We start from the raw sequence: 26,270 nt of genomic DNA on the forward strand, positions 1-26,270 counted from the left end.
GGCTCTTTGTAGCTCGGAGGGCTGCAGGTGCTTTGCTCTGCATTGTAATCTGGAAGCTGAGTGAAGGAATTAATAAAGCGTTGGATATAAACTGGTTGCAAATGCAGATTGCCTCTGCGTGATCACCACGGAGGTGGCTTGCAGGCTTCAAACCCCGGGGCAGGTGGACACAGCTTCACGTATGACTGCCTTCCACCACCTTGCCTGGTACCAGCCACGCTAAACCTCGGCCGTGCCTCCCCCTGATCCCCCCCAGCCTGTTACTGAGCCTCCCCCAGTTACCCTTCCTACCCAAACTGGGTCCTGCAAGGGGCCGCAGAGCCCCGTCCTGCCCCCGGCTCCCCCAGCAGCCTGGTCTGCCCGCGGCTGTACACCAAGCAGACCTGGGCTGGAAATGCTGACAGTGCTCTTGACAGTTTATGGTCACAAACTCTATTTTCAGCCTAATAAGTTTTTTATATGCTTGGAAAGCTGTCAGTTGAACATCGGCCAGGCACAAAGTACCTGCCATAAAACGCCTGGACCGCAACCAGCCAGGAGAGGGGCTGCTCTGCTTTAGCGAGTTCTTGATCTCAGCCGCTTTCGTTGGTTCATTTATTTGGTTTGAGGCTCTTGGCTCTAATAATAAAATAATAAGATAAAATAATAATGCCCCTGCTTAATAATTTGTGGAGATATTTGCCGAGAGCCTGTTAAATCAGAGCTGGCAACCAGTTTGGACTGGGGCCCAGGGGTGGGAGGCTCCGCGGTGCTGCCGGTGCCAGGGTGGGCTGGTCCCTGCGAGGAACCACTGGGCCCCAGTGATGAAGGAGAGAGGCTTTGGGAACGTGTCTGGAGAAGGGTCCCGCTCCCCAGGAAGGTTCATCTGGAGATGAGCTGCCACGGCCACGACCGCAGACTCACCCTGGAAACACGGCCACGTCACGCCCTTGGCCAGACGGAGAGCAGGGCCTGATCCGGAGCGTGCCTCTGCTCCCACCACGGCAGCGTCACGGTGCTATAAATTACTTTCCTGCATCACAGCCTGCATCACAACCCGCCAAGGTCAAGGCTGGGGGGGGCAAAGGGTCTGGGAATGAATTGCAAGTATGCGAGGCTCTTTCAGAGGGTGCCCCAGTGACAGCTTCGCCCCTGTCCTGCAAGGCGGCCCCTGCCAGGGTGGCACGGCACCGTGGGGATGGGAAAGGTCCCGAACCGCTGTAGGGTTCCTGTGGGCCACCCCCGGGTGAGCGATGGGCTCTGGCATGCTGTGTGGCACGTCGTAACCCACGTGGCACCCGGTGAGTCCCACGGCCCCTGCTGGGAGCCCTGCGGGTGGCTTCAGCGCCAAAGGTGACTGCCCGCGTGGCCAGTTCATTAGCCGGGTCCCTGGGTCCCACGGCACCCTCCTTCCTCCGGGGAAGCCGCAGGGCGGCGGGTCCTGTGCAGGGCACCGCAGGCTGGCCAGGGCAGGAGGCAGCTGCTGCCCGCTCCCGGCTCCCGGCTCCGGCAGCGCACGTCCGTGCCTGCCCGGCTGTGCTTGAGGGAGGAACGGCGGTGGCTCCCGTCCCACCAGCGAGCCGAGCCATGCTCCGGGTGAGATTTGGCCGTGCCGGCAGCCGGGGCGGTGACCTCGTGGTGCGGGAGCTGCGGCAGCCCTGTCTGCCACCCCAGGGCTTTGCTTCCCAGGCAGACAGTTTACAGCAAATGGCTTGTTTCGATGCTAAAAATAACCTGATATAGGAAACAAATTGGCCCCAGCACTTCAACTAGGGAAAAGTGCATTTATTAGTAAAAGTCAAGACATCCTTCCCTGTTCTGCCGCTGAAGCTCAGGGAACCGGTGCTGAGATGCTGACTGAGCTTCCCAGCCAGGCACCACCTTCTTTCGATGCAGTGTTTGATTGCACCAAGATGCATTTTCCTCTCCCTGCTAGCGATGCTCCCCAGGCTGGTCCCAGCCGCCAGCAGCGGCTCCGGCGTTGAGGCCACAAGCGATTTCCCAGCCAAGGGAGCTGTGAGTCGCCCAGTGAAAATGCTCCCAGCTGCGCCGTGCCGGAGAGCGCAGCAGGTTCCAAGTGGGGAATGAATACAACACAATGAAAATATTTGTTTTCTCTTGCGGTGAAAGCACCATGTTGGGGCCACATTTCTTCCTCTACCTCAAAATTGCAGATTTTACTGTCTTGTTTGCATGCAGAGATTTTCCCGCTGCTTTGCTCCAGACTGGAAGGATTAATTGGGGAGATGAGATGCATCCTCTCTGAATTGCAAATGCAAAGCTGTTCCTGCGTGTGCCTGGCCCAGCTGCTCGTGCCCTGCTCCGTCCTTTCCAGCCACGCGCCGGGGCTGTGCGGGTCCCCGGGGCAGAGCGAACGGCGGCACAGGAATCACAGCTGTTCCGGGCATCGGGATGCCAGATCTGCCATGAATCAGTACAGAGGGAATCGAATTAACACCAGGCTTTTCTGGAGGCAGGCAAACCACCTGAGCTAAATGGGAAAATAAACTGGAGGCTGCTCTGGGTTCAGAAATCTTTAGCTAACTTTTAGGGCCCCTGTTTGAATGTCTCCTGGGTGGGAGCTGAGGCGCTGAGCAGTGCCAGGAGATGATGCTCACCTGGGTGTCCCCCCAGGGCAGCCCCACACAGGGCCAAGCGGCAGACTCAGGGCATGGCCATTTTTGGGTTTCGCATGTGAGCGGTCCCCTTTACGTAGGAAGACTGAGAGCTGCGAGCTGGCCCCCAGCCTGGGATTTGCAGATGCTGATACAACTGCAGGGCCAGCGCTCGTCCCTGTGCTGTGCCTTCGGGAAGGGATGCTGCCCCGTGCTCCAGGCTGTCTGCTACTCGGGTTCAGCCACGAGCCACCCTCTGCTCCTCACCCATGCGGCACTGGAAAGGAAAATAAACCCTCCTCTTGCCTTCCGTGCTGCTGGGTTTGCTCCCACTGGGGCTAACCGGGGCTACTGGTAGTAAAACTGGGGCTGAGGAGTGATGAAATGGAGGCCTGGCAAAGGAGGGGGAAGAGGCACTGACCCGCCCAGAGACTGGTTCCTCCACTATCAGCTGTGGCTACAAAATCCAGCCACGGAGAGGTGGCTCACGCTCATCCCCATGGACCGGTGGGTTAAACCACAGACTTCTCCCTCCATTTCAGCTGACGGGGCCCCTCTCCTTGTGCCGTCGGTGTCTCGGCTCTGCAGCTGGCCCGGGGGCAAACCTGCCAGGGCTCTTCCCCACCTCCCAGCTCAGTGCGGTGGGACAGCGGCCGTGGCGATGGGCCTGTTGTTTCTGCTTTGCACACAGAAAGATGCTTTCCCCCAGCAGCCCTGGGGAGGGTGCAGCATCTCCTGCTGGGTATTGTAGACCCGCCGGGGTCTCGGACAGCCCCAGGCACCCGGATGAGCTGCATCCCGAGGGCTCTTGGCGTTCCCGGCTCCTCTGGGCTCTCAGCACGGCACTGTGCTGCCATCCCAGCATTGCACACTCTTTTGTAGGGGGATTTTTGCCTCCACAAGCAAATAACGCTTCATTCAGTGAGATTGCCTGGCTCTTGGCATCACAACCAACAAACCCGCCCCTGAGCTTTCCTCTGTGCCAGCAGCTTCCCATTGCCATGGGACCTTCTCACCCGAAACGGCCTGGCCCGGAGGCACGGCGGTGCTGCAGGGTGATCTGGGCTTGTAAGACCTGACTGGGAGCTGTGGTGTGCGGTTCTCCATTGCCTCTGCTGAGCGGCACCTCCGCATCAGAGCAAAGGCAGCCAGGACGGAGTGAATCTGTCTGCTGTCCTTGGAGATCGTCCTTTGCACAGCATGGAAGCAGCCTCTCCGAGGAGGAGCTGTGGTGCTACTGAGAAGTCTGGGAGCTTTCTGATGCTCCTTAGGGTAAACTTCTTGCCCATGAGCAGAAAAAAGCAGAATTTCATGCTGGCTGGGCTGTGCCCTGGCTCAAAGGGCTCTTCAGGGAGCTGGATCCGACCTGAGCATCTCCTGGTTGAGGCAGAGCAGAAGTGTCGGGTGAAATTTAAGCTATAATCTCCTCCCAGGTTGCTGGGAAGGCAGCGCAGGTCGTGGTGCACAGAGCAGCTCTCTGTGCTGATCCCTGCCTCGAGCAAGGAGTAGCACTGCGGGCAAGGGGCGCGGAGGGATATTTAGATATTTGCTGGGGGATATCTAGAGGGATGGTCAGAAAAATGGCACATGTCTATGAAGCCTGGGCTCAGCAAGTCCTCCAGGACAAATCCCTGCCTGCAGGGTGCAGCCGCAGTCGCTCTGTAGCGCACATACAAATGCGTTACGGCTGCAAGCTGCGCAGTGCCGCTGCCGCCGAGCTGCCAGCGCGTTCCTTAGCTTTCGCTCTCCCCAGGTCCCACGCTACCCGGCATCACCTATTTATAACTGCATGCACTGCAGGAATAATATTAGACTGATGGCCTCACACAGTCACGCTAAATGTTATTCTATTTATGTGATTTGCTCTTCTTCACAAGCTGTTGGTCTCCCAGATGCCTGAACACGCTGCATAGCGTAGACAAAGATTCAGATTTTTTTTCTTTTATTAAAATCTTCACCAATGGCACCCAGTCCCAGGTATATTTACCAATTTTTTTCCCAGGTCACCTAGAGTAATTGCATCTACTATTCCTTCCCCAGTCTGATCGATGTCCTTGGTAAATAAGATAACCTGTCAGGTCTGTTGTCCCTGTAGCTAAAGGTACTTTAGCAATGAAATTGTTTTGCTGAAGAAATAAATGCCTCCCGCTGAATCTGAGGATGCTGTGACCTTTCATTAGTGACCCGAGTGACTCATCCCTCTTTGTGCGGGCACTGCAGCCTCCCACCGCGCCGTACAAGGCGCACCACAGCGTCCCGCTGCCTGGTGCCCGGCGTCACGGGGAGCCCAGACCCGCGGGAGCCTCCTGCTCGTGCTGCTTCTCCTCCGGCTTCGCACGTGGTCTTCACACCTCTGCCTGGGCCTGGGGCTCTCGCGTTATGGAGGTGCCCTGTTTGCACGGCGGGGACCCCGTGCACCATCTCAGTCCCACAGCGATGTCCCCGGCACCCCCAGCCCTTGTCCGAGCAGCAGCTCCCGCTCCCCTGGGCTGTGGAAATCTCTGACACAAAAGCATAAGCCGTGTTTTCAGCACAGGGCAGCCAGCCCACGTTTATTCAGCAGCCAGGGCTTCACTGGCCATACCAACCCCCCCGAGGTGAGGTGGGCAGCTCGCTCAGAGCCACATTTCAGCCGGAGGCCATGTAGCGCACACCGTGACCTCTGTATTCACCGCTGTGGGCAAACGCCTTGTACCGCTGCAGCCAGCAGCTGCTAAACAAGGCCTGGCAATCGTTTTGCTGAACTCGGGGAGTCTCCGTGGCTGCTGCGGCACTCACCGCTCGCTGCCGCTGCCCACCACTTGCATGCGGGAGCCTCTCGCCCCTCGCTTTGCTGGGTGCCTCTGGACCATGACGTGTTTAGTCGCTTGTTGGAGATCTGTGCAAAGTGAAATAAAGAACTAAACAGAGTTGAGTCCTATGCATTTAGCTGCTGCTGATAGCGATGTTTTCTTCTTGTAGAGTGTTTTGCATGCCAAGAAAAACAGTTTTGCATTTTAGGGAAAGAAGGTAGTTGTACATCTGTGTGTCTGTACACGTGCCTGTTAATTCTGCCTGAACGGCTTCCCGGAGCTGTCAGCTCAAAAGTTCTCTTTAATATAACGAATCTTGACTGTGTTTGCAACAAATCCTCAACCAAGAGGGTTTATTTAATGAAGCAAGAAATGCTGCCAAATTTCCAGGCTTGATCCCAGTCCCATTAATATCAGCAGGAGAGTTGCCACCATGTTTGGTTTGTTGGTTGGGTCTAATCTGGGTAAGGGAGTTAAAAATCTGCGTTCGGGTCAGATTTGCAGACAAGTTCATTGCTCCGCTTCTCTGTGCCAGAGAGTCTGTGGGAAAGCAGACGGTACAGGTGGGATTCCTCTCCTCTGATTTGAGGCATCTTCAAGTCCAGCAACAGATAGCCAAGGGAGGGAAAGAGGAACATTCAGATCGTCTTAAGCCAGGAGCCCAAAAGAGGTGAAATGAATTGATTTCTTCCTGCAGAGCCATCTCACGCCTTGCGGGTGTGCAGCCGTGTAAAGGGACCTGCCAGCGCTGGAAGGTCTCTGCCAGCGCTGGAAGGTCTCTGCAGCAGCGTGGAAAGGACCTCGCTCGAAGCCAGCCCCCGAGGGGCGCGTGCTGACCCAGGCGCTGCCGCAGGGCTTCTGCTCAGGTCTTCTCCCTGTGCTTGTGCCAGCCAGGAACCGAGGCTGATGCCTGGTTCAGGATGCAACCATGGCACGGCAGCTGCGGTGGGCACTGACCCCTCCTGCCAGCAGCAAATGCTTGTGCATGGCCCTGCCAACGGCTGGCAGAGCTGCTGGGAGAAGGGGAAGGGGAAATATGGCAGCTCCCCACCTTCCCTGTCCCTCATCCACTGCTGAAACACGGACCATGTCCTTGCCTCCCCGTGCCCTGAGCGGCGACACAGCACAGCTGTGCACGCTGGTTGCTCCAGGGACAATCCCACTGCTCCCAGGGGATAGAGAGCAGCGGGGAGGTTTTGAGGGGTGAGCGGGGCCCACGTGTTTTGAGCGGGTCCCCAGCGGTGACCATGCACCTGCAGCACCCACAGGGCGCAGCGGCCGCTCTCCACGGGGGAAGGAGCCTCCCTTGACGGGGAGGGCTGAGGAAGGTGGGCTGCTTTGCTGCTCCCTCGCCAGCTGCGAAGCCAGCCATGCAGGCTCAGGTGCGAGCAGTTTTCCCTTAACTACGCATACAGCTACTAAAGGGAAGGAGCTCATCCTTTCAGTTCACAGTGGGGAGCAGCATTGTCTGAGAATCAAGGGGACTGCAAAGCATGAGACACCAAAAACCCCCCATATCTCAGGGGCATCAGCCTGACGCACAGATCTGTAATGGCTTTTGCTGATTTGACAGCTGCAGGACACAGAAAAATGAGCAGATTTATGGCTGCAACTGTCCCTGGGGCTCAGAGGTTCTTCTCGGGATACAGATCTTTAAATCATCATTAACAGTGACATGAGGGGGCACTGGAGAAGATGGAGCTGCGCACAGCGATGCAAGGGGTGAGAGCAGTTTGCCAGCACTGCCCGCGCAGCTCTCCCTCCCTGGGGATGCAGCGATGCTTTATTTCCATCAATCATGCACAAAGTGGGTGCAGTGACAGGGTGCTGCAGTGCCTCTGGGCTGCGGGGAGCTGGAGCATCTTGGATGGGATCCACGCGGGAAGATGGAAGAGCTGGACAGCTTTTGGAGGCGTGGGTATTTTTTCAGGAAAGGAGGAGAAGAGTTCAGAGCTCTGGAGAAGCCCAGATCCGGGGAATGTATGCAAGGAGCAGAGGCCAGATCTGATCCCAATGTCCCAAAGATCTTCCCTACTGCAGAGACAGAAGAACATCTCATTTAGGAATTTAAGCTTTGTCTTTGGATTTCCTCTGGATGAAGTGGGAGTTGAAAGTTTCAGGGCTTTGCCGGCCCCTGCCTGGTGCTGAGCAGACTCCAGGGACCTACCTCAGAGCACGCCTGGCCCAGCACCGCTCTCCGCCGGCTGCCTGCAGCCTTGCCGCACAGGCAGGCAGTGCTCCCGGCAGCTCCCCGTCCGCAGAGCCCCGGGAAACTCATCACCCGCAGGCCAGCTGGCTCCTGTGTTCCTATAAAGCTTTAAAAGAAGCCAGATGACTCATGACTGAAAGCATTAAGTGTTTATTTGCACTTTAGACATATTAACTCCATCTGAAAGCCAGCCGCGGCTCCCTCCGTGCAGGAGCAAAGGTGGGTCTGTGCGAGGAGCAGCTGACCGCGATAAATATCGGCTTTGGTCCAAAGAGCACAGAGCGTCCGTGGGTCGGCATTTTCCCACAACCGGCTGATTTTAACTCACAATCTGCTTCCTTCAGCCGAGCTGCAAGATCTGCTGTTGCAAATCACATTGCTCCTTTCACAAGGACCAAAACGTTCAGGATGTTCACGGTGGGGAACACCAAGAGCAGAAACCAAAATGCCGCTCGGGAGCCTCTGCTCCCGCCGAAGCAGAGATTCCCACAGCCCTGCCGGCAATGCCACGCAGACCGCCCTCACCATCGAATCTTGCCTTTGCAAGCCTTCGAACCGGCGTTGCCTCTCTCTTTCTTTTTTTTTTTTTTTTTTTTTTTTTTTTTTGCATATCTGATTTTTAATAGACCTGGCTAATCCCCTTGCAAGGCTGGATGAAAGAGTGAGATGCAGTCACCCACCTGAAGATTTCAAAACTCTCCTGGGATTTGCCTGCAGCCTTGCAAAAAAACCCAAATCCAACCAACAGCCTCCAGAAACTTTAAAATGCCAAGTTGTTGTTGGCTGTTACGTGATCTTCCAGAAGAGACTGAGTAATGCTGAAATTCTTTTTTCTTCTCTGAAGGAGGTAGGCAATAGAGGGTAACGCAGATCCTGAAACAGCTCAGTCACCCAGTAACAACTAGCCCAGGAACTGGCACAGATTAGTCATATATTTAAAACCTGATATTTTTATGAATATTTCCATTTCCAAAGCACTTCCCCTCTGCAAATATTCACCCTCTCAGCTGTCCTGCGATGCAGGGTGTTAATTCCCGGTACCCTCTCCTTGGGTGAAGGAGGGAATCCTGTCTCAAGCCCGTGTCCAGTGGGGGAGAGGGGATGCAGCGTGGGACAAGGCATCGTTCACCCCCATCCCTCGCTGACTGGGGAGCTCGAGGAGCAGCTGGGGATCCAGGGGGATGTCAACCAGCTCCGAGTGCTGCACTGGAGGCTGGACTGGGAAATATTTCAGGACTGGAGTAAACACGGCGTTTATCTCTTTCCATCTCCAGGCACACTGTAGGCGAAATGGTTGGATTGAGTAGCTTTGCTCCAAAGCCTGGTCCCAGTTTGCTCTCTGATGCCGGCAGTCCTGTCTGTCCTTTGTGTGAGACTGGAGCCAGTGATGCTGCCGTCACCACCTCTCTGCAAAGCAAGCGTCAAGGTGGGGGGCTGCTCCCGAGAAGGGGCCAAGCGCAAACTGAAGTGGTTCATCCTTTGGAGGGGGTGCTGGGTACCTCAGAACTCATCAGAAGCCTCCTCCTCGCAAACAATGATGCTCACCTTCTTCTCATCCACCTGGGAAGATGTTTCCCTCCCGAAGGTGGACCGCAGAGACTGGCTGGCTCTTTGGCGGATGGTCCTCATACGTGACATGCAGTCTTCGCTGGTCATCACGTAGAGCAGGGGGTTGAGGGCACTGTTGAAGCTGGCCAGGCCCCGGGTCACCTGGTAGGAAACGTAGATGTTCTTTAAAGCCTGTGTGCAGGACCCTTGCAGCTGCCAGCCTCGAGACAACAAGTTGAGGTTTCTGAAGATGTGGTAGGGGAGGAAGCAGATGGAGAACAGGACCATCACGAGAATCACCAGTCTGATGCTTCTCCTCCTGAGGTTGGGGTCCACAGTATCATTCTTGCAAAGCACCACCACCACATGGCAGTAGCATCCGATGATGATGAGGAACGGGATGACGAACCCAGTCATGGTGATGGCTGCGGTGTACGGCAAGTAAACACCCAGGTTTTCGTGCCCTGTCGTGTCGTGGCACCGTGTCCCTGTGTTGTCCATCTTGCTGAAGGCGAAACTGGGAGCTACCTGCACGATGACCCACACCCAGACCAACGTGCTGAGCCATGCCGAGGAGGTTGCCCCCTGGCACCTGCCCCGCGCCTTCAGCGGGTGCACAATGCCCAGGTAGCGGTGGACGCTGATGCAGGTGAGGAAGCCGATGCTGGCGTAGAGGTTGAGGTGGAAGAGGCCCCGGGTGATCCGGCACCAGCCCTGCCCGAAGAGCCACACTCTGCCCTGCAGGTAGTAGCTGACGAGGAAGGGCAGCGTGCTGACGTACAGCAGGTCGGCCAGGCTCAGGTTGCCCACCAGCAGGCCGAGGGGATGGCGGGCACCCCGCCGGCGCCCGGTGCAGAGGTGCCACAGCCCCAGCCCATTCCCCGCCAGCCCCAGGGGGATCACCACCAGGTAGACCGTGGGCAAGAAGCGCTGGGCAAAGGTGGTGTCCACGGGGCACAGGGCTCCACTGCCGTTGCCAGGCCACGGAGTGAGAGCCTCCATGGCCACCGGGCAGTGTGGCAGCCCTGCCCGCAGTGGGACGGCTGCTCCCAGGGCAGTGCTGGTCGTGGCAGTGCTCGGAGGAGCCGGTGCCTGGTGAAGCAGTGCCTGTTGCCCGTGGCAGGGGCGGGACGGCACCGGCAGTGCCGTGCCCAGAGCCAGCCTCTGCAGCGTGGCGTTCCCTGGCGCAGGCTGCAGCTGCCCTCACCTCCCGGGCTGCCGGGCCCCGGCTGGGGGGTTTGGGACACAGGGCTTTCCCCCGGAGCGCGGGGAGGTTGTGGCGAGGGCAGCCTCAGCGCAGAGCCTCGGTGTCCGGTAGCTTCCGCCGCTCCCTCGGCGCCTGCTGCCAGCCCACTTGAGATATTTTGAGCCAGGCGCTAGGGACGTGCAGGGCCCCGGCTATTTCGGACACCAGGCGTGCCTGGTGGGAGCGGGAGGAAGGGAGGGGGGCTCTGCCTCGGAGCAGGTGAGAGCTGTCTGAAGACAGGGGCCAAAGGTTTCAGCCTGCTCCTGCTTCTGGTCTATCCCACTCGGGGTGAGGAGAAACCCCCCATCCCTCCAGACCAGGGGCTGGAAGCCCGCACCCCATGAGCCACCCCTCACTTCCACTCCTGACACCCTTTCTCCTGGCCCTGCTGCTCGGACCGTGCCGTCCATCCAGACCTGCCGGGAGCGGGGTGAAGGCAAAGATCGGCAGCTTTCACGGGGCTCGTGCTGCCAGCCCTGCTCCAGCGGGCAGCCGGTGCCGCAGGCAGTGCCAGCAGGCGCAGGGGTGCCAGGCTGCCTGACCCCCCCCCCAAAAAATCCTCTTCCCCCTCCTTCTTTGAGCAGTTTTGACCCATGCAGGGAGGAAACACGAGACGGGCTGTGACCTTCCTCTCCTGCCTTCCCTGTCGCGGGGGGTGCCATGCAGAAGACACCCAGACACTGTGAGGCTGGGGCAAGGGCTAAAACCAGCGACCCTGAAGAGGACCCCCAAGAAAAGCCAGCCCCTGTTTGCATTGCTGAGCAGCTGTGTAAACGGGGCCAGAAATAACCTTATCTGCAGGCGCAGGAGCAAACAAGCAATCAGAAGGGAGGTTTACCCTGGCAAGCCGCAGGGAAATGAGCTTGGCAAAACAACTTCAGGTAAACGGCTGGGCTCGGGAAGGGCCACGGCAGCCTGCTTGCCTGGAACTTAATCTCGGGCAGGGAATGGAAAAGGCTGGTATCTCGTTTGCCAGCCGGCACGGAGGCGGGGGCGAATCCTGCTGAGCCATCCTGACTGCCCTTCCCTCCTCCAAACATCCCCACTGGACCATCCTGGGGTACGGCAGGTCCGGGCCAGCATAGGGAAGCCCAAGGCATGGGGTGGTAGTAGCCGCTTATCGTGAGTATCAGCGTGTTGACTCCAAAAAGTATTGGCTGGAGCAGATCAATGATGGGCAAGGCTGTGGGTTATTTCCTACCTATGTGACAAAATCCAGCCACTGCAGGTGTGCCCCGAGAGGTGAAGCTTAAAAGCTCTTTCCGTGGGGCGAGGATATGGCTTTTCTGAGGTTTGCAGAGGCTCTGGTGGAACAGTGCTCCGGGAATAGCAGAGGAGGGGGTCCGTGGGGCTTGGCCCATGGCTCGGCAAAGCAGTCCTCTGTCCTGCCCTGCTCCTGCCCGCTTTGCCTCCGTGCATTTCAGCTGCTCCTGCAGCCTGGGGTTGGGGTGGCACTTGCAGAGCAACTTTATGGAGGTGTGGAAGTGCAGGGAGATGAGAAGAACAAACTGGGAGCGGTCTCCTTTGCTCCAGAGCATCAACCATTGGGGAAACTGAGGCAGAGACAGCAGCTGGCTGGAAGGACTGCTGTAATCATGGGAAGGGTCACAGGCTGCTCTCAGCACCGTAGGCAAAACTTTCCCTGTCCCCAGATTGAAGGCTTGGGGCTGGGTGCCGCCGGCCATGGGGAGGGAGGAGCAGGACATGGGGAGCGTGGGGCTGGCCGCGCATCCAGGGCAGCGTGAGAGCACAGGGCTGGGATGGCTCCTGCGGCCACAAACACCTACCCCGAGTGATGGGCTTTCAGGCAACCCATTCAAGGCTCTTCACCAACAGCAAAAAAAGGGCCTTGATCTACTTTTTTTTTATTGAGCACTGCACTCCTGTGCTCAGGGAGGTATGTGACAACGTTTGGCTTTAATGAGGGGCTCATCCAGCCCTTTCTCAGCCAACTCCATGTTTTTTAGAAGTCATCAGTCATGAGAATGGCTTGGGAAAAAAGGTCCGACGCACGTGGTTTACTCGCGCAGCCGCGCGGTTTCTCCTTCAGCTGCTGTGTGTGCTTGCGCAGAAACGGGCCGGGATCTGGCGCTCATCGCTGGTTCGGGAATACGGTTGTGAAATCACGTGCCGTTTATGTGTGCAGATGTGGCCTATGCCTTGAGGACAGAGGTGAGTTGTCTTCTCTTTTGGGGTTTTTTTGTCTTTACAGGTGGCCATAATCCCCTGTGGCTGGCAGAGAGCTGCTGCCCCACGAGCGCAGGCAAAGCCCAGGACCTGCTGCAGCAGAGGCTGCAGTAAACGTGGTCCCCGAATAACCAGGTGTTTCCAGGGGAGCATGCTTTAGAGGGAACAGCAAATACTGGGAGACTGGCAATCAAATTGCAAGAGCTGATTTCCCTGTATTCTTAGGGAAAAATAATTCGGATTTATTTGGATTCATTAATTCATTATTTAGATGTTTTCTGCTTAGTGAATCAGGGAGAAATGACATTTTGCAGAAAAAAAAAGGAAGAAAATTATAGCAGAGGTGCATTGAGTCATTTCTGTTGGAGATGAGAATTACGGGTTGCTGCTTAAAAAGTGACCTTTTGATTTTTCCCATCCCCTAGAGGCGGCTGGGCAGGATTTGGGGGTGGGTGAGAGCCCTGGCAGCTCCTCTGGCCTTGGTGGCCGTGTCCTGACATGCTGAACCAAGAACTGGCTTAAAACCCAGGCTTTTCAGTACACAGAACACGTCTTATCCATGTCAATCGAGGAACATTGTGGTTTTAAAGTCTACATGAGCCTCGTGTCACCCCTTTTTTGGCATGGCCATTGCAGAGGTGAAAAAGCCAACAAAAGCTGTGTGTTCATTCTGCGATTTGCTGCCTGCCAGAGGTTCGCTGCGTCCCCTGGATCACACTGAATTAATGATTTGTATTCAGGCAGAGCACCAGATGATCACAGTAAATAATTCTCTTTGTAAGCAATGTTTTACTGTGTGAGCAGTGAGATTTATTTTTTTTTTCTCTTTCCCCCCCGCCCCAAGAAGTGACTGAAAAACATCCTTGACTTTTAATTTTATTTCCAGGACTTGCAGGGGCCGGGGGAGCGGGCGAGCGGCTGCCTCGGCCCCGCTGCCTTTCCTGCTGCTTGTGGGGAGGCTTTGCCCCAGGCAGGGGAGAGGAGCTCCCTCTGCCATTCCACCTTTTGCCCCTGCACCCCTAAATCTGCCCTGGTGTCATGTTGGCCTGGGTCGGGAGGACAGTCAGCTGGTGCACGATGCCAGGGAAATCCTGGTCTGGGGTGAGCAGAGGAGGTGTGGGGCTGGCGGGAGGAGGGATGAGTTACAGCGGGAGAATCTGGGCTTTGGTTTTTGGGAGGCTGAGGAGAGGCATGGCCGGGGCTGCGCCTGGGCTGCAGACCCAGCGGTAGCGCAGCCAGCGCCGTGCCGGGCTCTCCTGCGCACCCCGGCAGCGAGTGGAGACGTGGGCACTGCTACAGCCAGGGTGGGTGCCACCGACGGAGCGGATGGAGCTCGTGGCTGGGTAAAAACAAAGGGGCAGAATTTAATCCAGGATATAATATACTCTAATAATGTTTTCAGTGCTTTGATTTACTTTTTTTTTTTTTTTATTTTCTTATTCTAAGCAGCCTGAATTGAGGTGCCTCCAAGCTGCCCCGTCCTGGGTCAGGCCTTTCCTGCAGCAGCCAGGCTCGCCATGAGCAGCGGGGCTGCTGAGGGCTCATCGGAGCCGGGCTCACCCCGCACAGACAGGCCCAGACAAGCTCCATACCTAGATGAGCACATCTTTATTTTCAGTTCCATGAATACACATCTAAACTGTCCATGTCTCGCCTGGACACGTCACCTAAACCGCTGCTCCTTTCCAGTCGCCCTTCTCACCCTGCCGTGGGACGTGCGTTCCTTCTGCACACTTGCGCGAGGCCGTTAGAGGGCATTCGGGTTTCATTTTTCCATCACCCAGGAGAATTATCGCTGTGGGAAAGTAAAGGCAGAGCTGCCGAACAGCTCTCCTGCGCCGACTCTTGCATAGCAGGAGCAGCTCCAGCCTGTTGGGAGATGGCCCCAACTCATCTTTGGGATTCGTTTTCTCTTTTTCCTGCTTTTCTTTTGGCCTCGGCTCGCGGAGTATGTGCTTGGATGGCAGGCGGTATGTCTGGTGCTGTGGAGCGGTGTCTCCTGTGTCTGAGCTCCTCGCTCGCTGAAGCCCTGCCAAACCACCAGCGCTTTGGAGAGGAGGAGGCCAGGCGGAGCAGGAAGGTTCGTGTTTATTCTGGAGAGATGTGGGGAAGGTGAATTAGAGCTGCCATCAGGAGGACGCCTCTGCCCATGCCCAGGAAGGCGGCTGCCGGGTCACGGGGTGTATATCGTGGGATGGCTGAGCTCGTGCACAGTCGAGCTGCGCAGCCCAGCGCAGCGGTGGCTTGTGGTCCGTGGTCTGACGTACCTGCTCCTTCCCTGGGGGGCCAGGGCCTGAGGGGTCCTGCTGGGGATTTGGGCTTCCCGATGCTGGAGCCGGTCACTCTCGCAGACTCCGCAGAGCAGAGCTGTGTGTGTGATGTGGTGGCGGAGCAGCGTCACCCCTCCAAAAGCCCCACTGATCTGGGAAAGGACCAATTCCCAGTTTCTTGGATGGATTCATGCTCATGGCAGGGTTTCCCCATTTCCCATTACATTCAGCCTAAGAAACTCGGGGATGCTGCCTGGTAACCCTGCCTGGGCAGCGGGGTGCACCGAGGGGGCAGGTACTGCATGACATGGGGATCTTGTTCTCCGTTTCCACCCTCCTTTGCAGTCAAAGTCCATCAGTTCTTCCCCAGTTTCCCAAGGGACGCGTCCTCCTTCTCCACCGAAACCAGAGTGCCGTGGGCTTGTGCCAGACTCTTTGCCGGGATGAGGCGTCAGCTCCGGGATGCAACCAGGGTGGGCACGGCTACAAACGACCTCCTCTTCCCCTCTGGAAAGGCAGAGCGGAGAGTGATGGAGAGAGGGAGTGGGGTGGTGGCGTGTCCCCCGTGTCTGGGGAGCAGGGGCATGTGGCAGGGCAGGTGCCCGGCCCTGGGAAGTGCCGGCTGCATGCGAGCAAGGCAGTTCTGCACCATGCCTGCACTGGGGCTGTGCCAGGCGCGTTACAGGGGTGGCAGAACCCTGCTGCTCGGGCGGACCCAGGGAGCCAGGCAGGAGCTGCAGATGCATCTCCAGCCACAGAGGCAGGTCGAGCCCACCTGTGTGGCTCAGGGTTATGTGGGTCCCTGGTGCTCTTGGATTCAGACATCCAGAGACCTCAAAAATTCAAGTCTGCACCTGCCATCAGATAGTTGTTTTCCAAGCGCAGTTTCAGGAGATGGTTTATCTGTCCCTGAGACGCAGTCAGCACATGGCTGGGGAGGGGTGATGGGGTGCCCACAGGTAACCGGGGGTCCCATGGCTCGTGCTGGTTGGCATCTCCCTTTCTCAGTCAAACCTATTGCCCGGAGGCACCAGCTTCACCGAGGCCCTCACTTACCGCCCGGGACGCTGCCGGCAGAGCTGGGCAGGGTCTGGCCATGCAGAGCCGCCTCTGAGTCTCCAGCCTGCAGTAGCGGTTCTGGTTGGAGACACGGGTAGAAAAACCCACGCCGCAGGTGGCCGAGCAGGCGCTCCACTCCGTGCCCCACTCCTGGCAGGGGTACGGCAGCAGCGGGGCCGCTGCCCCGGCAGCTGGATGGAAAGAGATGGGGGGAAAAAGGGTGGTTGGAGCCAGGCGCTGTGCAGCCTGCCCTCCGGGTGCTGCGGGCACAGCCCTGTGTGGTGGGGAAATGAGGTGTCTTCTGTTGATGTTCATGGTCTGGGGCGAAGGGACCATCCCCAGAGACCTGTGTGGGCATCCCCTCGCTGGCATGTCCTGCATCTTACCTGCCCCAGCATCCCGGAGGAGGTGGCGGTCCCGAACCTCGCAGATCCACTCTGGGCAGCACTTCCCTGGGACATCCACGCGCCGCGGGTAGGGGCAGTCCGCGGTGGGCAGCCGGACGTCCTCCTGGCAGAGCGGGATGCAGGTGAAGCCCCCGTCCAGGCAGCGGCACTGGAGTTTGCAACTGGGCTGGAAGACCTCCCCATCTCGATAGACTCGGCCGTTCACCTCGCAGCCCTCCTCACCGTCCTCAACTGCAAGCAACAGCCGGGGAGTTTGTGAGGGACAAAGTGCCATGTGGATGGCAGAGGGGACTGCTGGGGGCAACCATGGGGCTGGCACGGAGGGACTGAACCAGGGGCCGCAGAGGGGACTGAGAGGTGCGTGGGGCAGACCTGGGTTCGCAGCAGGGTGTGCACCGCCCAGCCTCCTCCTCCTCACCACCTCCTCTCCTCATCTCTGTATTTTCAAAGTGGCAGCTCACCAGTTGCTGAGAAACCTCCTGCCCTGTGGCTCTGATCCTGCCTTTCAGGATCTTCAAGTTTCTCTGAAATTTCTCTGCAGGACCCCCAGACTTCAGCATCCTCGGGACCCCCGTGTCCATCCCCACTCAAACCACCCCGAAACCCCAGTTGGCAAACGGGAGGAGAGCTGCCTGGAGCTGCAGCACAGCCCCGTGCCCAAGCTGCCTGCATCAGCCTCAGCTTTCACCCTGAAAGCGGTGAGGGATGGCCGGAGCTGGGGTGTGTGCTGGGCTGGGGGTATGGGGGCAGCCCCGGCGGGGAGCGGGCACCCCTGTGCTCACAGTTGCAGGTGGCTCCTGTCCCCGCGGGCGCTGTGCTGTAGTCACAGACGAGGCCCTGGCTCTGGTCACAGACGTGGAGGAAGTCGCAAGGCTCTCCCAGGCGCCGGGCGCAGATCTTACAGCAGCCACAGCCGTCCAGGACCAGGGGGGAGCCGCGGGGGCAGCGGGGTGGCACCCAGGGGCAGTAGCATGGTCTCTGGCACAGCTGGGCACACACCTGCAGAGGCAAAGCCATCGCTGATTCAATACAGGTTGGTTTTTGGTTAACTGCTGCTATTTCACTGGGCCAGCCAGCCTCTCGGTGGAGGGAGGCTCTGAAAATCCATGGGAATATGGCGAAGCAGCCTGGAAATATGTTGTCCTCTAAAGGCACAGCGTGATGGGCACCCGTGGAAACCAGGGAGAATGAGGGATGCTCAGCACTCTGCAGGGTGGGAACTTAAATGCACCACTGCTCTGAATACCAAGGAGGAGGATGGAGCTGCAAAGCCAACATCCCTGGTAGCGGAGATTTGGCATCACAGGGGCTGAACGCGCATGGTGAGGGCACAGCACCTGACTCCGAACAGTATTACAGCTCTCATTCATGCCAAAAAACAGGGCATTGCTTTGGCAGTGGGGGAACTGAAGCCAAAGGACCCTCGCTGCCCTCCTTCTGGTCCAGCCGCCTCCGCTGCCTGGCCCTGGCGGCAGCACCCTCTGCCTGGCCTGGCTCGCTGGGTGAGGAGCCCCGAGACAGGCACGTTTTCAAGGACTGGGAGCTACCTTTCCCCTCCCAACTAGTCGGAGCAATGACTTCAGCAGGGCTGTGCACCGCAGTCGTTCGCCTGCTCAGCTGGTTGTTTGCCAGGGCTGAGCCTGCAGGGATTCGTGCGGGCAGGTAGGTGTTTATCTCCACGGCTCATTCTGCTTGCACGGTTACCCTGGCACAAACAGCTTTTGCAGGCAGCGCTCGTGCTCCCGTCATGTCGTATCTGACAGGGCTGTTGCATGTAGGGCCTGAAGCCAAGTGAGTTGGCTTTGCAGTTTGGAAGTGAATTATTTGCCAGTACTGGGCCTAACTGTGCACATGTGCGAGCCCCATGCAGCAGCTCCGAGCTGCTCGCCAGTAGCCCTGCCGCTCCGCTTGCCGCACGGCCAGCACCTGCAACGCAGGCAGCAGGTCAGCAAACGTGCAACCAAAAACTTCAGCGCTGTGCTGGTCCAGGCACTGGTGTCTCTGCTGAGAGCGCCAAGAGATGGATGGGTTCAGCTGGACCGTGTGGATTTTAGATACCATTTTTCTTTCTCTTTTAGTTTCTCCTAGTAGCATCAGGTCTGACATGACCAGTTAGATAGAGAAGGTGGGTACTGGTGTGCTATCTGCTCCCCATTTGCAGCAGCTCAGATGGTTTTTATGGGTCTGTAGAAATGTCAGTGCCAGGAAATAAAATATACCCGAAACGGGCTGGGCAATCTGGGGCTAGTTCGGGTTTTATCAACGCACAGCTTTATTAGTGTGGCAGGGAGCAGAGAAAGACTCGCGGCAGGGGCCAAAGGACTGGTTGTGGTGTCCACGTTTGGGCTGGAGGCCCGAGGGCCCTTGGTGCTCCTCTGGGCACTCCTGAGCGCCTGGGGCAGGAGTCAGTGCTCCATCACAGCCTACCCAGGCAGCCAAGGGCATTTCTCATCTTTCAGGAGGCTGCTATTACAAATCAATGTTTTAGAAAGATTAGCCAAGCCAACCCCATGAATCCATTTCCCCCTGCTCTGTGTGATTAACTTGTCTTTAGATGACAATGTGGCTCCTATCAGGGATCTTAACTGTCTGGGAAAGGAGGCAAATAGGCACGACGCTGCCATGGTGTCCCTGCTTGCACAAGGTCTGCCTTGGGATTCAAGCAGCAATTAGAAGAACTCGGAGCTGAGATACCTCAAACTTTTCCTGTTCTCTGCACAGGCAACTATTTTCACACAGAATCAAAAAAAAAAAAAAAAAAAAAAAAAATCACTACAACAACCCAAATCCCATTGGAGGCATTGGCTTTGGACGAGCATCCCGGGGAGGGGGAAGAGCTGAGTAATGCCGAGGCCAGTGCTCGCTGCTTGGCCCGCTGCCGCGGGAGCCTGGGCAGGGACCAAGGAGTCTGCAGGAGCCGCTACCGCCGAGCTGCCGCTCGCTCGCTTGCAGGGACGCATACCACAGCGCGGGAGAGCTGCAGGGACGGGGCGAGCAAACAGAGTGCATTGCTGCCATTCCTGCGTGCGCCATGGGCTTGCACAACAGACGCCTGTGGCCCATGGACATTAAGACCCTGCTGCTTAATTGCAAATGTCTCTCCCAAGCACAGTTCTGCCCCTGTGGGACTGCACAAACACAGCCTGTCTGCCGGCCGGCGTTAGCCACCGGGCTCATTGCAACACCCCAGTCCTCCCTGCATCTCGCTTTGCAAGAACCGGGTGCTTTCCCGACTGAGGCTAAAGCCGCCCCAGGGCCCCGTCCCCCTTACCTTGGAGAGGATGCAGAGGAGGGAGAGGAAGAAGAGCTGCTTCTCCAGCTGGAGCCTCATGCTACTCTCTCCTCTGTGCTTCAGCACATCACCCCCGGGCAGTTTGGAGGCAGCGGTGTGTTCGCAGGTTTTCAAGCCCCGAGTAGGTCCCGCTGCTGTTTATACTCTCCCCGTTCTGATGTCACTCACAGGCTCCAATATAAACATGAGTAGGTTTGGACAAGCCTCAACATTTTTTTTTCTTGCTTTTTTTTTCCCCTCCCACATTCCAGCTGCCATTTCCACTCCCCGCAAGGTGAGAACGTGCTGTCCACTGAGACAGCGAGTGAAGGGAAGGGATGCTCTCCCCGGGAAGCACGGGACTGGGGAGCCAGGCTGGTGGGGTGCACCGGCCCCTTGCTGCTAGCCATGAATGGGAGGGAAGGTCTGTGCCTCTTCCTACTGATCAAGGTCTGCCCAGACAGAGCCGGTGTCTTTCTCCTGGGTTTTGAAGGGTTGGCGGGGCTGTCCCTGCTGCCACCCTGGGACATTGCCACGACCAAGCAGGAACAGAGCACCCACCCCTGTATTTTATGCCAAGTGCCGTTCACGGCAGGCTGTGGGAGCGGGGTGAGCTGCCCACGCCGGGCAGAGCCCTGAAGTCAAGGGCAGGATCCTCTCCCTCCATCACAGGGGAGAGCGTGCGACTTGCTTTTGATTGCCAGCAGCTCAGGCTGCAGCAGTTCGCCAGGCAAGCTCCCCAGGCAGCAGAGCTGCGATTCCCTTCTCAGTTTCTCAGCCAGAGCAGGAAAGGGATTTGCAGCGGTGGCGGTGCTGCCACAGCATCCCCCGTCCGGTGCGGGGCTGCGGCTGCCCAGGGAGGCTGCGGCGGGGGACTGGGTGCACATCGTGTTGCATTGCCCTGGGCCTGGGATGTGATGCAGAGAGAGCTGCAGCCTGGCCCTTGCAGCAGCACTGCTCATTTCAAACCCTGTAAATCCCAATTCAGCTCCTGCAAAATTATGACCGGCTTAAGCAATTACGAGAATTTAAAAATCCAATTTCAAGGGAGAGAAGTGAGCACTCAGCATTTGCCCCCCAGTGCTTTACTGCTTTTCAGGCTGCCCTGTGCAAGCTTTCCTTGCAGCCACTGTGTCTGGGGACTTGAGCCTGGCTCTTAGGAAAGAAAAAACTAAACATCTCAAGACCTCCAGGAAACTAAGCCCCTTCTCCACGTCCTCATCCCTCAGATCTTATCACAAGATGAAGAAGGGGAATTTGTGAATCCAGAGCTCGAAGGAAAGGCCTGAGCTCACCTAAGGATGCGGGGTGCCTTGCAGCTCTCCCCGGCCCCGCTCCTGTACCCCCTTGCCTGCAGGACACGGTCTGGGGGCCGGGAGCGCTGCTGCTGCCCTGGCCCAAGGGACGGATCCTGGCAGCCGTGCACAGACTCTCCGTGTTTTGCAGGCATGATGAGAACTGCTGCTATACGTCATATGATATATGTTGGGAAACACACAGGAGGAGCTGGGTGCTGTATGAGTAGAGCACTGAACTTATGCAACTAGGAGTGATGCACCATCCCTCCCTCCAACTTTTTTGCCTTCCTTTTGCTTTTGCAAAAGAGGTCCTCAGTCACCTGAGCAGCAATCCCGACCTCGGCTCCGCCGCTTGCCATGGCCTGGAAGCCAGGGCACAGAGCAGGGAGGGCAGAGCCCGGCAGGGAGGCGCACAAAGAGTTTTCCCATTACCACCCCAATTCTCCGCTTTGGTTTTGCTTCATTAGCTGCAATCAGTCTGTTAATGAGGTCACGGCAGCTCGTGGAAATACCAGGCCACCTTCCAAAGGCTGCCGTCGCTTATCCCAGCGCTGGAGTCTCCCCTCCTCCTGGAGGAGCCCCAGCTCCCTGCATCACCCAAGCCCTGCCCGGAGGCAGCTCTGCCCATCGCAGGGGAGGCGTGAGGACCGCGCGCTGCTCCGTCCTCGCTAGCAGGGGTGTTCAGGCCCTACTGATGGGTGCTCACAAGCCAGAAGGTTGGATGCCAAAGGCTGGAGGCACATCTCGTGCTGCCATGTTCTCCTCCGCTCCCCGGAGCTGATGCCCTCCCGCCAGCTGCCATGTTTCAGATGCCACGGCTCAGCCAGACGTCCCAGAGGCGGCTGCGGTACCTCTATCAGCAACGGTTCGAGCAGCCAAAGCACTGATCCAGCCTTGCCGTGGGGGGATGGGGAGTTCAATTAATTATTCCAGGCTTGTATTTATTAGGGACTCCTGATTAATAGGCTTGACTTCATTTCCCAGATAGAAATCAGGTGACAGTGCTGGTAAGGGAAATAAAAACCTCTCGCTGCCCTCAGTGAGCAGCTTTGGAGCAGCCAGCACCCTGCTGTGTGAGTTCCTGGGGCTCAGGGCTGCCCCTGCTGCCTGTCCTCTCCTGGGTACAGGTTTGGCTCTTTGGGGTGGGGACCCCTTCCTTACCCTCTCCCTTGGGGCAAGAGGGACATTGCTTTCCCCCCACACCTGATGTCCCTGAGATTCTGCTGCAGTAAGGTGACATCACTGTGATAGTATGACATCACCAGGAAGCTAGCAGAGCTCAGGCAGCAACAGAGCCGCAGCACCGAGTCAAGCAGCTGGACAGGAGCCAAACCGACTTCCCCACACCCGGCCAGCTGCCGATGGCATCGGCAATCCCTGGTGGTACCCTGCTGCGTTTTGGGGGTGCCCGGAGGAGCCGGCTGGAGGGGTACCCACAAAGTCAACCGCGACTCTGCCTTCACAAGGAGGCCTTTCTGTGGGTGACGTGGGCTTGAGCTTCCCTTCTCCCGGCTCTTGGGGTCCCACATGCCCACCCAGGTCGCTGTGCTGGGGGCCAGGGGCTGCAGGCAGGGCCCGGCAGAGTGATGCAGCCCTCGTGCAGGTTTTGATTTGCGAAGCCGCCCAAGAGCATCACATTAGCAGTTTGTTTTATAAGCACTCAGCTATAACCCTTCCCCTCTGGAGCATGTACCCCGTATGTGTTCTGTACCATACGTGTGATTTCATAGCTGGTAATTAAGTCCATATGCTGTGCTCCGCAGTTTCCATGGTATTACTGTCAGGATTTTTTGGGGTTGTCATTTTTTTTTTTTTGTGGTCAGTTGTGCAAGAAAATAGTTGATACAGGGATCTGAATACATCTCCTTTGAGTTAGCCGCTGGCAAGCTCTGCTGTTTCTATAGAAATGAAGGAGCTGACCCAGTGAATTTACATTTTAGGCAGCTGGTTTTTTTCATATCTGTGCCATTTAACGTGCCATCATGAATAACACTGCAAAGCTCTCATTTGTGCACCCTGCTCAGCTGAAATTGCATCCATCTGTGATGGATATAGACCATAATCTCCTTCCATCCCTTTCCTTTGCTCAAGACTCTCCCCTTCTTTGCTCTACACCATGTGTTCAACACCCTCCCTAGAGCTGGCTGAAGTCAGACCAGTGTCTGGCCATCCATCTCTGCCGAGAAGCACCTAGGCTGTCCTGGGTCCTTGCTGGGTTTGTCCTGCTTCATATCAACAGTGAAATCATGGGTCTAGGGCGAGACCAGCTCCACACCTTGGTGGGGAGGACATTGCCTTTGCTTCTGGGCACTCCTGGCCCAAATCCTTGCTGCAGGGGAGCAGGGTTGTCCACGGAGGGTGGACAGCACTGGTGGGAAAGCTGGACAAACCCCCAGCTTGGAAAAGCCAAACGCCCTGAGATGCAAAGGAGACATCTCAGGTCTCCCTGAGCTGTTGGACACTTGAGGGTGGCTGCTGGCTGTTTTTCATGAGACTTCTGGAAACATCCCAGCTTTGGGAAACTGTGAAATACCTTTGTTTTTGGCAGGATGGGAAAGTTGTTTCCTACCCAGAATGAGTCCAGCTCCAGTTTCAAACAGCTGAGAGAGGTGGTGATGGCCACTTCCATCCCCGTCTGGCCATTTTTATTCCCTCTGGTTCTCGCACCTTAACTGGCGACCGGTGCTGGGCTGGGAGGCCTGGCCACCCCAAGGGACGAGGGACAGGCCAGGCAATCTTTTACCTTCAGGTCACTGCTTCCACCCCAGACCCGGGCTGGGAGAGACTGAAAGTATTTACCATCTGGTGCCTGTCCAAGTGACTTGCGAGAAAAGAATTCAGGGCTGCCGTCCAGTTTCTGATGGTCAGGCAACTAAATCAGAAAACCTCAGCTTCATCTGGGACCAACTGACCCCTCCAAGCTCCCAGCCGCCGCAGCGAGGCCAGCGAGGGAGCGAGCAAGAGCCAGGCATTGCCCTCTGCGAAGGAGGAAAGGTCTCTCGGATGGGGAGCGGTGCGTGGTGGTGGGGACACTTGATCCTTCACCATTTTCCAGGCGTTTTTAAGTAGGTTTCATTAGAAAGAAGCACCGATAAATGGGACTCGGTGCTGGTTCTTCTCTCAGAGTCTGACATTGCCAAGAGGAAGGAGCTGAGTGATTGCCCAGGGAGCAAACGGACTATCACAACCAAGAAAGGGCTTGCTCAGCCAAGACTATAGCGAGACCTCATCGTTCAGACTGAGGGGCTTCTCATTAGTACAGCCCAGCCTTGTATCAGCTGTTGTGAAAGGACAACGCTTTTTCTTAATAGCCATATCAAAACCTGTACAGTAATTCTGTGTGAATTTTTTTTTTTTTTTTTTTTGCTGCAGTCCAGACGAGAGCAATTCATAATTGTCCTCCTAAGTTAAACATTCAGATAACCCAAAGAATAAGACTTTTGTAAAACAAAGCCTGGAAACTTCAGCCAGATGAGTCTTTCCGTTATTATTTGGAAAACAGTGTCAGAAATCATCACGTATCAAACATTATGATCCTCTGAGAGTTTATTTTTGGTATCAAACATCATCAAATATAAACTTCTTTTAAAAAAATCTCACTAGGAGTTTTGCCTTTCAGACAAGATATAAACCCCAGATCCCGACCTTGTGTGGTCACTGACAGGCCCTTGGTATTTTCCATGGAGCTGCATGGCTAACTCATGTTTCCTGATCAAATTGCTCATTCTTTTTGACTATCTCAGTTTTTCTTGTGGTTTCCAGCTAAAATAGACAGTGTTTTTCCTTCAGCTCTTGTCTTGCTCGAGTGTGCTATGCGTTCTCAAGCAGCTGCCGTGTCCCTTGCGGCGTCAAATAGGCTGCAAATCGAGGCACGCACTAAGGTAGAGCCAGTGACGGTTCTAGGTCTCGCCAAACTCACCTTGCAATTGCAGGCAGCTCTGCTTTAGAGAGGGAGAGGTTGGGTGATGTCTGTGTTTCCTTCCAGCCCTGTTTTCTGTCACTCTGGGAAGACCTTTGAGGCTGCAAGTGCTGCACCCGTGCAGCAGAGTGGTGCCTGGGAAGCGGGTGGTGCTGGAAGAGGTTTGGGTGACAGGGGCTGTGCCTGTTCCCAGATGTCACAGCCCTTTGCACCCCCAGGCTGGCCTTGGCTGGGGGGAGCCGGAGCAGCTCGGGGCGCCGGTGGGTCCGGGATGCTGTGTGCAGGGAAGGGAGGGTGGCAGCGTTGGGACAGGACGGTGCTGGGGAGGGGACAGTGACCTGGGGCAAAGATAGCCCTCCTCAGCTGGCATATATCCAGTGGATGCTCTGCACAGCTTCCTTGCAAACTCCTGGTTGTTACTGGGACATTCCCAAGCACCTTGTGCAGCGGGACCTCCTTAGCATCCATGTTGACTGGAAGGAATCTGGCTCAGGCAGGGAAGGGGCTTTCAGCTTAGACGTCAGGCGTGTTAGCAGGGCTCAGCGCGGTCGGCTGGCCTGGGGAGGACTGAAGAGCTGCCAGCTCACCTGTCTTGCACCAGTGCTTCGTTCACATCCAGCACTTAAAAAACTCAAATGACTGGTCACCACCCAAAACCAGTTGGCAAGGGGACCAGCCGCTACTCCCCAGGGCTGGTGCCAAAGGCTTTGGGGGTGAGTCCTGCTTCCTACCTCCACCCCAGGGAATAAAGCAAGAGCTGGGCTTGCTCTCCATCTCCTGAGCAAGACTAGCAAGGCTGAGGCCAGTGATGCCGCCATGTGCAGGGGGGTCCCAGGCCCCCAGCTCTCCCCTACGCCCACTCCTGATGCCGGCGACACCTGGAGACATCTCCCAAGCAAGCACTTCACATAAACCACCTCCTCTTGTCCACATCCCCAGCCAAGTCAATAAAGACACGACCGAAACCTTTAATGTGTGTGTGGGATCCAGTTGAGAAAAACAAACCTCTCGGTCTCACCATGGTTATGAAAGCAACGATGTCGCCTGGAAAGTATGTACCAGCGAGCAGAGCGAGCTGCCTGTGTCAAGGGGCGAGCGGAGGAGGTGGGCACCAGCTCAAATATGACTCAAAATCAGAGGAAATTATTTCTGATGAACGTAATTACTTCGGCTCCAGCCCTGATCAATATGAGGAGCTAAAACACTCATAAACCGGCCGAGAATGCGAACTATGCAGAATGGTTTGTAAAAGGTGTTTGGCTGGGCACGCTCTCGCCCGGCTGTCAGGCTGCCCGCGGGGCAGGGTGACCTGCTGCCGTGGGAGGTGGGAGAGCAGCGATGGTGGCCCCGAACGAGAATCCCCCATGAAGGAACAGGGGGGTGGCTGCCTCACGTGGGTCCCGAGTCTAATTAAAAGCAAGCAGCCTGCTTGGCTGGGCTTCTCTTCTGCTCTGACCTCAAAGCAAGAGC

General features: G+C 56.8%; 2 protein-coding genes across 2 annotated transcripts; both read right to left on the bottom strand.

Annotated features, from left to right (window-relative positions):
- Positions 1-6,850: 6,850 nt before the first annotated feature.
- LOC104019994 (P2Y purinoceptor 1) lies at positions 6,851-12,074 on the bottom strand. Its single transcript, XM_087750374.1, has one exon. The coding sequence runs from the start codon at positions 10,143-10,145 to the stop codon at positions 9,096-9,098; it is 1,050 nt and encodes a 349-aa protein (XP_087606500.1). The 5' UTR covers positions 10,146-12,074; the 3' UTR covers positions 6,851-9,095.
- Positions 12,075-14,219: 2,145 nt separating this feature from the next.
- Positions 14,220-19,739, bottom strand: CCN5 (cellular communication network factor 5). The gene is made up of 5 exons (XM_087750375.1): positions 19,584-19,739; positions 17,095-17,311; positions 16,292-16,543; positions 15,903-16,096; positions 14,220-15,353 (listed from the first exon to the last, which is right to left on the bottom strand). The coding sequence occupies exons 1-5, from the start codon at positions 19,641-19,643 to the stop codon at positions 15,330-15,332; spliced, it is 747 nt and encodes a 248-aa protein (XP_087606501.1). The 5' UTR covers positions 19,644-19,739; the 3' UTR covers positions 14,220-15,329.
- Between the last annotated feature and the right edge of the window lie 6,531 nt (positions 19,740-26,270).

The sequence above is a fragment of the Nipponia nippon genome, unplaced genomic scaffold (genome assembly GCF_047370975.1).
Source record: "Nipponia nippon isolate SJK-2023a ecotype South Korea unplaced genomic scaffold, ASM4737097v1 scaffold_13, whole genome shotgun sequence".
Classification (NCBI taxonomy): domain Eukaryota; kingdom Metazoa; phylum Chordata; class Aves; order Pelecaniformes; family Threskiornithidae; genus Nipponia; species Nipponia nippon.